This window comes from Pogona vitticeps, chromosome 4, assembly GCF_051106095.1.
Source record: "Pogona vitticeps strain Pit_001003342236 chromosome 4, PviZW2.1, whole genome shotgun sequence".
NCBI classification, from domain to species: domain Eukaryota; kingdom Metazoa; phylum Chordata; class Lepidosauria; order Squamata; family Agamidae; genus Pogona; species Pogona vitticeps.
The window spans coordinates 140618476-140630429 of record NC_135786.1 but is presented as its reverse complement, the minus strand read 5'-3'; the positions used below and the strand labels follow the sequence as shown (position 1 = coordinate 140630429).

At 42.1% G+C, this 11954-nt stretch overlaps 1 protein-coding gene and 1 long non-coding RNA gene across 4 annotated transcripts; one reads left to right on the top strand and one right to left on the bottom strand.

Annotated features, from left to right (window-relative positions):
* Positions 1 to 1836: 1836 nt before the first annotated feature.
* ROPN1L (rhophilin associated tail protein 1 like) lies at positions 1837 to 10743 on the bottom strand. 3 transcript variants are annotated; one of them, XM_072998484.2, is made up of 6 exons: positions 10647 to 10743; positions 6495 to 6661; positions 4788 to 4911; positions 4460 to 4621; positions 3805 to 3980; positions 1837 to 1997 (listed from the first exon to the last, which is right to left on the bottom strand). In XM_072998484.2, the coding sequence occupies exons 2-6, from the start codon at positions 6623 to 6625 to the stop codon at positions 1937 to 1939; spliced, it is 654 nt and encodes a 217-aa protein (XP_072854585.1). In that variant the 5' UTR covers positions 6626 to 6661; positions 10647 to 10743; the 3' UTR covers positions 1837 to 1936. The 3 variants fall into 3 exon arrangements, with proteins under 3 accessions (XP_072854585.1, XP_020652799.1, XP_020652800.1); XM_020797140.3 differs by lacking the exon at positions 10647 to 10743 and adding an exon at positions 10367 to 10546; XM_020797141.3 differs by lacking the exon at positions 10647 to 10743 and adding an exon at positions 10392 to 10546.
* On the top strand, positions 6800 to 7542 carry LOC144588604 (uncharacterized). The gene is made up of 2 exons (XR_013544224.1): positions 6800 to 6928; positions 7415 to 7542. It is a non-coding gene; the product is annotated as an uncharacterized LOC144588604 (long non-coding RNA).
* Positions 10744 to 11954: the final 1211 nt, after the last annotated feature.

The following is an 11954-nucleotide window of genomic DNA, read 5'->3' as shown; positions in this document are numbered from 1 at the left end:
TGACACTCGTCGGGTATGGCGTGGCCTATGACAAATCACGGGGCAGAGTAACAAAAACAGTCTGAGTAGAAGCAGTGATTTTTTGGCTGAGCAGTTAAATCAATTTTTCAGCTGTTTTGAGGTGGAAACAGAAACAACCATTATTCCAGCACCTACTGTCTATAATACATCACTAGAATCTACCATCGACAGACAACTACTACTACTGCAGATTTCAGATGTGAAATGCGCTTTTCAGAATATTAATGTTCGAAAGGCAGCTGGACCAGATGGAATCACGGGACGAGTTGTTAGGGGCTGCGCTGCAAAATTAGCTGCAGTTTTTACGGATATTTTCAATTTATCCTTGTTGCAGTGTTCTGTCCCCACTTGCCTGAAGACATCTATTATAGTGCCAGTCCCCAAGCAGTCAGCTGTGGTATCTCTCAATGACTATAGACTAGTAGCTTTAACATCTGTTATTATGAAATGTTTTGAGAGATTGGTGCTGGATTACATTAAGGCTAGACTTCCACCTTCTTTGGACCCATGGCAATTTGCATACAGGAGAAATAGATCTACTGATGATGCTGTGTCCATTGTACTCCATACTGTATTGAGCCACTTAGAACATCAGGGAACTTATGTGAGGCTGTTGTTTGTGGATTATAGCTCTGCTTTTAATACCATTCTACCAAATAGGTTGTTTTTTAAAATGATCAACCTGGGATTACTTCAGAAGATCTGCGTGTGGATAAAGGACTTTCTGACAGATAGGCCACAGTCAGTAAGGATGGGATCTCACCATTCTTCTACCCTGGTACCAAGTACAGGAGTTCCCCAGGGCTGTGTGCTAAGTCCCTTCCTCTATTCCCTGTACACACATGATTGCACCCCACTGTATAACACCAACGCAATTATTAAATTTACGGATGATACAACAGTGATGGGGCTCATAAATAACAATGAGTCTGCTTATAGAAAAGAAGTACAAGGGTTGATACTTTGGTGTAAAGAAAATCATCTCACATTTAACATCAAAAAAACTAAAGAACTCATAATTGATTTTAGGAGGAAGAGAAATGTACATTTACCACTGTACATAAATGGCGAGGAAGTGGAGAGAGTTGGTAGTTTTAAATTTCTGGGCACTTACATTTCAGAGGACCTCTCATGGAATATAAATGCCAACATGCTAGTGAAGAAGGCACAGAAGAGGCTGTATTTCCTGAGAATGCTCGGCAAGTTAAATTTATCTCAGCATTTACTTCTGTCATACTATCGTAGCACCATTGAGAGTGTCCTAACCTATGGCATTCTGGCATGGTTTGGGAGAAGCTCTGTAGCGGACAAAAAAGCTCTACAGAGAACCATTAAAATTGCCCAGAATATCATCGGGCTCTGTGAATTCTATAAATATCTGTGCGTGTACTTATAATTTAGTACCAGTCAATGGACAGTGTGGCCCAGAATGCTATATGTAGCATGCAGTCACAGAAACCATTTGTGCAAAATTTGTATTATGTCCCTCTCAATTTAACAAGCAGCAGTCTAGCAGTTATGTAGTAGGTTACTGTGCTGAAATATGTGTCAAAACCAGATGGTTTTATATTGCACTATATGCAGTTACATAGATGTTACTGAATGGCCAACGTGATAATGGCATTCCAATAAGTAAATATCCCCAGCAATTAAAAGTTTAAATATTCCTTTGATCCATTGACTCTGGATGCTCCTCTTCGAAAGCTAACATTCCATGGTTGACAAAGCATCACAGTCTGACTTTAGGCAATCAAATGGTGAGGCATTACTTCATTACTATCACTTTATGAACACAAAAACAGACTGCATGTGGAATATTATTAACAAAAGTTTGTATTACATGTGTACAATATGTTATTTCATTATTTTGTATTAGTTAGAGTACTGAAGTTTTATCATTGTTGCCTTTCTTGTCTTAAAACTTCTTCTGCACAGAAGAAAAATCTGCAACTCCAACCATATATTCCTTACATGACCTATTTTTTAAAAAATCAAAACATTATTCGTTTTTTAAAAGCCTATATTCACTTTATTCTATATTAATTTCATTAATATTCTAAATTTACTCTCATTACACATGCATGCAATTCAAGCACAAAAGCACTGGCATATGGAATAATTAGCACAGTATTTTCACAGAACATTACAATATTGCATTTCAATCAGGACCTGAATGCTGTTGCATTTTGACTTAATGCAGATGCAGTAACTTCTCTGAACTTAACATTAACAAGTTAAGGAGCAAAACCCGGACACTCTTCTCTTGCTTTCTACACTAATCCCAATCTCTTTGTCTTTCAGCATCAGTCACAGAATAGCAGTTGATCTGCATTAACCCTAACCATTGTTAGTGTAAAAGAAGAGCATAAAGCTATGGTCTAAAGCTAGTATGCAAAACCTTCATAAAAGTAACTATGATTAGTATAGTGCAAATGTAAAAGCTACATTATATTAATGCGAGAAAAGGAAGGGAATATATGATGGGTAAAAGGAAGAAAGGGAATACCTCAACTGAAAGACTAAAAAACCTTAAGTACAATCATGCCTCGCTTTACGATTGCCCCGCATTATGGTGAAACCGCATTACAACTATCTTTTTGCGATCGCAAAATGATAGTCTAAATGGGGTTTTTTAGCTTTGCGATTATTGGTTCCCTGCTTCGGGAACCTATTCTTTGCAAAATGACGATTTTAAAACAGCTGATCAGCAGTTTCAAAATGACCGCCGGGTAAACAAAATGGCTCCCCGCTGTTTTCTAGGACGGATTCCTCGCAAGACAGGCAGCGAAAACGGCTGCCCTATGGAGGATCTTCACTGGACGGTGAGTTTTGAACCCATTGGAACGCACTGAAGGGGTTTCAATGTGTTTCAATTGGGTTTTTTTTTCGCTTTACAATGTTTTCGCTTAACAGCGATTTTCCTGGAACTCTATGTCTGAGATCAGAGGCTAAAATATGCAATGGTCATGTCCTGAGATAATTGAACATTGTTTCACAATGCTGTCTTTCAAAACCAAACACTTTCCTTTTCAAAGGAAGAGGACAGATGTCTTCCAGTTCCGTTCTCTGCTGTAGCCTTTGCTAAGCTGTAAGATGCAAACACCACTAATATTGCTTTGTGATCTCTTTTTTATCAATCTAGTTCTGAGACTAATATATGAAACCAAGTAAGGTAAAGGTAAAGGTTTCCCTTGACATTTAGTCCAGTCGTGTCCGACTTTAGGGGTGGTGCTCATCCCCATTTCCAAGACGTAGAGCCAGCATTTGTCCAAAGACAGTGGCCAGCGCGACTAGACACGGAACACCATTACCTTCCCACCATGGTGGTACCTATTTATCTACTCGCATTTGCATGCTTTCTAATTGCTAGTTTGGCAGGAGCTGGGACAAGTGATGGGAGCTCACTCCACCACGTGGACTTGATCTTATGACTGCTGGTCTTCCGACCTTGCAGCACAGAGGCTTCTGCGGTTTAACCTGCAGCACCACCACGCCCCTCCATGAAACCAAGTAGCACACTGTAAAAAGCAGCTAAGGGAGAAATGGTTTGTTAAACTCTTTCCAATGACTCTTAAGAGCCACCTTTTAAAGTAAACTGCAAAGCAAGACTGTTCATCTGCTTTTGCAAAACATCACTTCATAACAGAGCCTGTTCTACTACAATGCAAATTTTATGAAGGAAGCATGATCCAGTGCCAGAACTGGACTGTAACAGATCCACATAGCCAATTAATACTTACAGAACTGGACTGTAACAGATCCACATATCCAGTTAATACTTACACTTCTTCTTTAAGAGCTCTGAGGAAAGACTCTACAGATTCCTCCGATATTTCCTCATCTAAGCTTGACAGGTAGGAATAGATATATGCAAAGGTATCATATGGAATGCGGGCTGCTCCTCCCTCTGGATCATTTGTTAGAATTTCACAGGCATGCTTCATGGAACTGAGCAAAGACTGAGAAGATCCAAAACAATCAAACACTACTGCCTTCTGCATGAGAACACAAGGCAAATTCAGATGTTCACTCTTGGCTGTTCTGATACTGTACATATAGCTCAAGATATGTAGCCACCAGGACAGCTAATTCAGGAATAAAGCACATATCGTGGATATGCACAGAAAGGACCTTAATTCCAATTTAACTTCTATTACAGTTAATTCCAGATAAAGTTTACATGGAAGTGATCTGTTCACCCGGATGTGACCTACAAAAGTCACTTCAGAGAACAAGCACTTGCTACCAAATAATGTGGAAACAGTCTTTTGTGGTAACTGTACATGTGTCTGGTTACCACACAAGAACTTCTGCTTTATTTGGCTACAAAAAAATAAGCAAAATATTCAAACTAGTGACACACAGGCTTAAAAAAACTATTCAGTTTCAATATACAATTTTCATTTTGGATAAGAAAGACTTTTTCAAGTCTACGTACCCCACCAAGCGCACTGCAACCAAGTGCAAAAAATTTCATCCATTCCACTCCATCTACAAAGTTGTCCAGGTGCAGGAGGTTGTACAGCTGTGCCATTGGCAAGCATAAGTTCTTCCATTTTTTCTGGAGTTCTGATGTCTCTATAGTTCCCTTTTCAGAAAGCTTGGGGGGAGGAATATCATATATGAAACTCAAAGCATCATCTTGATAAATTACCTAAAACATTCATTTAGACAGCATGAACCATGTAAAATCTCTGGACTATTTTTTTCCAGGATTCAGTTCTTTTTGCAAATTCCGTAGACAAGTACTGCAACAACTTTTTTACCTGTTTATGCAAAATTTTAAGGAGTCCTGGTGTCAGACCTGTGTCATTTTTCTGTGTGGCCACTGGCAGTTCAACACGTTCCTTCACAGGAAGTGGTTCTCCCTTTGACATAGCATAAAAATATCTAATGACAGGACAAATACAAAAATAAGGTTACTGTTAAAAACAAAAAAAACAAATATAGTTAAACTTTTCAAAATCAGGATATGAACAGAAGATCCATGTTGCACACACGCTATGTAAATGAAAGACTAGCAATCCTTTAGAATGTGAAACCGATTTTTTTTGTTGGGGTCACTGCAAACTGGAAGGATTGACCCCCTTTGTGAAAGCAGTTAATATGCATCTCACACTTCCTTCTTTACAGACATTATAGAAATTAGGAATGACAAGATTTTCAACATTCAGTTATCTTTGTGATGATTATGTCTAACCACCAAAGAGTGTGAATCAAATTAGCAAGTTTATACTGATTGTCAATGGACCCATGGATGCACATTTCTGTGCATTTACCATACTGTATCATGATGTTTGTTTGGTTTATAGTGAACTGAACAACTGCATACAGTGGGGCCTTGACTTACGGACATCCCTACTTACGAAAAATGTGACTTACGAAAAGCTCTGGCCACAAAATTCTGCTTCGACTTGTGACCGGAGCTTCCACTTACAAATGGAAAAAAAAGCAGGGGAAAGGGGCGGGAAAGTCAAACCGTTGGTGGCAAAGAGGCTGCTTCTTTGTAGCTCTTTCACCCCAACAGTTAGGAAAAGGGAGGCTCAGCCTCCCGGGCTTCCAGCGCCACTGTGACCGCTGCCACCAGAGACCTCCTGGGGTTCGCCGCCGCCGTGACTGCCGCTGCCAGAGGCCTCCCCACCACCATTGGAAGCTTCCTGGGCTTCCCCGCCAACGCCAGAGGCCTCCCAACCTTCCCCACCGCCACTGGAGGCTTCCCGGGCTTCCCCACCACTGTGACCGCCGCCGCCAGAGGCCTCCCAACCTTTCTCGCCACCGCCACAGGCTTCCCAGCCTTACGTTGGGCTTATCAGCAGTGGTTTCGGCGGCAGAAAAGCTGTGTGGCGGCGGAGAAAGGCCGGGTTGGCTCAAAGAGGGCTCCCGCCAACCACAGTTTCGGCGGTGGTGGAGCCCACGCGGCTGAGCATGGCCAGGAGGCTTCATGGTGAGGTAAGGTGCCACTTTTTGCATTTTTTAAACTGTTTTGGGTGGGTTTTGCAGGGTAGAATTGGGCTGATGGGGTTATGTTTACATTTATTTTTAGATTTATTTATTTTTTGCAGGCCCAGGGGCTTGCAGTGTTTTATTTTTATTTGGAGGGTGGGGTTAGTTTTTTCTTCAACTGGAAGGGATTAATCGGTTTTCAATGCATTCCTATGGGAAATGATGCTTCAACTTACGAAAATTTCAACTTACGGCCATTGTTCCAATACGGATTAATTTTGTAAGTCGAGGCACCACTGTATTTTGATTGCAAACAGGGCCATGCATCCACAACTCAATCCAACAAAGGCAACTGGTGCAGAAATACAGATTTCATTTATATTAATCACTCTTCTGGATTGATATAGAGACCACTAAAGATTGCTGTGACATAGCAGCCAGCTCTCAGTGCACTCTTTAAAAATAAGAGCCATTTTGGCAGCTGAATCTAGCCATTTCAGTGGCTGAATCAACTTTGATTTTTTACTCACCCATAAGACCACTGGAGTACATCACGTGGTTGGGTCCTAATAGCAGCCTTGGTAAACTGCTTCATAATATCTGGCAGTTCAGGAGGAATATGAATCTGCTGTGCACAGAACATAACATCTGGAACAGGCATGGTTACTCCAGATCCTAAACCAGAATCTTAAAAGAACTGAAAAGAACGTTATCATTCAGTAAATACATTTTATTATATTCTCTACATATAGCTGACTTGCAATTAGAAAAACCATCAAGTGTATAACACTCTTGTCTCCCACTTTTCTTGTTTTATATAAACTGCAACCCTGCAAGGTAGATGGTAGGAGGAAGTACGTGCTGGGCTTGCACAGGACAGCATACAGTTATCCCATTTTGTCTTCAAAATAATATTCAAGATAGACTAGGATAAAAGAGAACAATTTCCCCAAAAGAAACCCAGGTAAGATTCACAGTTGAATTAAATCTAGTTTTGGTCTCTCCTTTTAAATAACAAGATTTTACCCATTATTTACCATATTTGGTTATTCACTAGGAAACAACCAGGGAAACTTGTCCCATACCAATATAACAACACACTTTAAGATTACATAGTAAAACAAGGATTATGGCTTAAATATTTCAGTAACAGATATCCACTTTTGTTAGAGGGTTTCCACTTCTGTGTGATTATTTGACAGAAAGCCATATACATTGTACCGCTTTAAAGCCTCCTGAATAAACCACCACTGCTGGATCAGGCAACAAGTCTACTTAGCTCAGCACTAGTAGTGTCTCCAATAGTGGCCTTCCAGATGCCTTGGGGAAGTTCAAAAGCAGTGTATAACAAAGAAAGTATTTATCTGATGCTATAATAAATAATAATCAGTTTATCATCTGATGAACCTAAAATTAAAATTTGAATCTATTTCTTTTGTTGTTTGTTTAGTCGTCAAGTCGTGTCTGACTCTTCGTGACCTCATGGACCAGAGCATGCCAAGCCCTCCTGTCTTCCAACCTCTAAGAGTTGGGTCAAATTCATGTTGACAACTTTGGTGACACTGTCCAACCATCTCATCCTCCGTCGTCCCCTTTTCTTCTTTCCTTCACACTTTCCTAACATCAGGGTCTTTTCTCTTCTCATGAGATGGCCAAAGTATTGGGGCCTTAGCTTCAGGATCTATCCTTCCAGTGAGCACTCAGGGTTGATTTCTTTCAAAATGGATAGGGTTGTTTTCTTTGCAGTCCAGGGGATCTCAAGAGTCTCCTCCAGCACCACAATTCAAAAGCATCAATTCTTCGCCGGTCAGCCTTCTTTATGGTCGTTCTCCCATGCATTGATACTGGAAAAATCATAGCTTTGACTATGTGGATCTTTGTTGGCAAAGTGATGTCTCTGCTTTTTAAGATGCTGTCTAGGTTTGTCATTGCTCTCCTCCCAAGAAGCAGGCGTCTTTTAATTTTGTGGCTGCTGTCACCATCTGCAGTGATCATGGAACCCAAGAAAGTAAAATCTGTCACTGCTTCCATATCTTCCCCTTCTATTTGCCAGGAGGTGATGGGAGCAGTGGCCATGATCTTAGTTTTTTTGATGTTGAGCTTCAGACTGTTTTTTGCACTCTCCTCTTTCACCATCATTAAGAGGTTCCTTAATTCCTCCTCGCTTTCTGCCATCAGAGTGGTATCATCTGCATATCGGAGGTTGTTGATATTTCTTCCGGCAATCTTAATTCCAGTTTGGGACTCATCCAGTCCTGCCTTTTGCATGATGTATTCTGCATATAAGTTAAATAAGCAGGAAGACAATATATAGCCTTGTCATACTACTCTCCCAATTTTGAACCAATCATTTGTTCCATATCCAGTTCTAACTGTTGCTTCCTGTCCCACAAATAGATTTCTCAGGAGATAGATAATTTAAAACTCAACTAAAAACATGGCTCTATGTCAAGGCCTTCCCTCCTGCCAGCATTTAATCTAATTTAATTTATCTTTCTTTCCTTATCTATCTATTATTTATGATTTATGTTATGTTTTGTTAATTGATATTTTGGATTTATGTTACTATAATTGTATATATGTTGTTGTTCGCCGCTCAGAGTGGTATAGATTTATCAGATGGGCGGGATATATATATAAATAAACTGCTTGTGTGGGGGTTCGTACTTTGCCTCCCCTAGTTTTGACTGAGATTCTGGAGACACTCATGTTGAAAAATCATAACTAGCTTTTATTGGAATGTGTAACAATAAATCCTTTTGTCCAAACTCAGCTTCTGCAGTTTCTCTCATCTCCAACGGGTCCAGCAAGGGCATCCAAACGTCTTTAACAAAGGGGTTACAGCTCAACTCATCCCAAAGTTCTTTCAAAAACGGATTACTGTTTTCCAACTCAGAAGTCTCTATCTCAAGGTTTAGTAATGGGGTGGTCTCTTCATCTCGCACCTCCATCCCGTAAGAGTCTTCCTCTCCTCATAGAGGGGTCCATGGTCTGTTAAGTACCCCCTCCTCTGGGCTTCTTCCAGACACCATGCTCGGCGCTCTCTCTCTCTCTTCCCTGTCTACTGCCTCCTCCTCCTCTCTGAGTCGCCTGTGACACTCTCTGGCCTCAAACTCCCCCCAATAAGAAGGACGCTGCAGTAGACGCCTTCTTCTTCGGTAATCAGCTTCCCCTCTGTGAACCTGTACCTTCTCCCATTTCCCAGTCCAAGAATCCTCTACCCATATCATTTCCCAACCTCCTGGTATTACGTCTGCCTCCCGTTATATTTCCCATTCCTGCCTCTACGACAGACCTCTCCCCGTCTCCCCTTCGCTCCAATTCATCCCGTCTGGGTGACCACTGTCATCTTTAACAGTTCCCGCTCCAATTCCCGGGTACCAACTCCCTGCTGTTTGGTCTTGATGGGTGGTGCAGGCGGGTTTGTCTGAGCCTCTTGTTCCTTTTTGAGGGAGCACGACACTCCAGCGAGAGCCTTCACACTCTTGCCTGCTGTTTACCGCTTGCTATGTGAATCTTTGTGGCAACCGGAATATCAAATCATTTCACAGGTTAAGAGACCAGAAAATTCGAGACAACTACAGCAGATGCCGCTCCTGGACCAAATGGGGAGGGCCCTCTTCCCACAATTTCAGAAGAGACATCTCTCCTACCCCCCTCCCCCATGAGCCACCCATAAATTACAGGATCACCTAATTTGAAAGCAGACCAACGTCTCCCTACTTTTGTGTCCTGAGGATAAAGGCACAGATTTACATTGCATTGACTGTATGGGAGAAGTATTCAGGGGCAGTTCTCTGCTTCCACAGTTCTGGGGTCTCTAGGTAATTGAGAAAAAGGGGCCCATCGGTGCCGCCCTGAACTCTTGGTGAAAAGCAGAAATATCAACAAATAAATAAGCTGATAAATAAGACAAGTCTAGGTAGGCTGGAGATACTGTTTTTACCTATTGTAGGAAGCCCCCTCGCCCCCTCTTTTTAACAATCTACGCTTAAAATCCGCGTGTACAGATTTTAAACAAAAGACACGTTATCTGGGGACTGCAGGCGACATCCCACCACAAATCTAGACTAGCTGTCTCCAGATCGTGAACTGGGCTGACATTTCTGCCTTTGGATGGAGAGATTTTTTTTGGTTCACGGGATGCCCTTGTGAGCTCAGCACGCACTTCCTCCTACCACCCACCTCGCAGGGTTGCGGTTTAGATAAAACAGGGTGGGGGAGAGTGCGCGTGTGTCCCCCCCCCCCCTACACACACACCGCCGCCGCCCCCTTCTTCAAGGTCGCAATCTCCCCCACTTCAACAACCAAAAACCCAAACGAAGAGATCCCAAAACAACAACCAAAAAAGGCAGGGGGTGCCTTGTGGGCAAAGATATTTCCTTGCCTCGGCTTCCCTCACCTTTTTGGGAACGGTTGAAGCTCACCGTTGTGTTGCTAGGGCAGCGCGTGTAAGCGGACGTCTCCGTCTCTTAGCAACTAAGAGAACCATAGAGAAGACGCGGCTCGGCTTTGGAATCTGCAAGGACTAGCCGCGCTCCGCTGCAGAGCGGAAGTACTCGCAGGCCCGACAATGGGGCTCGAGCCCATTCGCTGCCTCCTACAGACAAAGGAAGACCGGCCGTTGCCGTGCAGGCGCGGCCGTTGGATTGTGTGACGTGTATGTCCGCTTAGGTACCTACCAAAGTGTGGGCTTCCTGCAAACACGGGGACCGAACGTAGTTCCAGCTACACAATAACCTTAGCTGGAGAATTTAGGTTTATGATACCCAGTAATACTGCCCTCGTGCAAATCCCTGTTTGTGGAAATGCCGCTTTCTTGAATCCCTACAGTTTCGGCACTGTGCTGTGGGAGCCCCTGGAAAGTCTCAATTGGGACCGTTTCAACTATCGGGCCCTAAATTACTGCGCCGTGCCTCGTTAACATGACGTTGTCGCGCAATCTCAGAAGTTCAGGATAATAGTATCACCCAATGGCGCAATAAGTTTGAGACGCACATCTGCTATTTTCTGGCAATCAGACCGATACGGTTCACACAGGGCCAGAATTTGCTTTTCTGTCTCAAACTAAGTTCTGATTGCTCCCTTGTTTTTGTTTTAACAAGTTTACAGCCAGCAAGTGCTTTAAACCCCGCATCAGAAATACAGGCTGAATTTGACAGAAAAATCTCAAACTGGAGTCCTCGGGTGTTATTGGACTGCAATTCCCAGAAGCCTTCACCACTTGCTGTGCTGGCCAGGATTTCTGGGAGTCGTAGTCCAAGAACTTCTGGGGACCCAAGTTTGAGAACCACTGACCTTGGAGCTGTTTTCGAAAGAGCACTGTCAGTGACATCAGAACAATTGGCCAAGATGAGTTACTTATTCTTGAGCCCTAAGAACTATCAACAAATGCTTTTTATTCCTGTATCACTAATTCTCATGCAATCTGATAAAGTCAGGATAATATCATCCAATGGTGCAATAAGCATAACGTGTTATCCCCTACATCTGGTTTTAAAAATCTCTTTACACTGTTATTACCTATAAATGAGAACATGTCCATCAAAACTTGTTGCAAACTAAAGGCATTCAGCTTCAGTTGTGAAACATCACACAGATAACTAAAGAGCTACTTCCGTATTTTTCAAGCCTTCTTTTAAAAGACTTTAATGTTTAAACAAATTGGTAGGAGACAGACAGCCATTTTAAAAATCAGTTGAAAGCTTCCCCTCACCCGCTTTGGAGCTAGGTATTAATATGAAATACAAATGAAAAGTGCTGCCTATGTAACAGCATCAATGTCAAGAAGATACAAAGAGACATCCTCTTCCTGACTAAATACAACCAAGACTGCATCCCCAGTTAGTCTTTAAAGTGCCCCAACATCTTTCTGTTTTTGCTTTTGTGTTTCTTGTTGAAATGTTTGCAGACTAACACAGCTACAACTTTAAAAACCTCTTCCTACAGTAGAAGCTGTTCTCAAAAAGCGCATTAAAAAAAAGTCAACA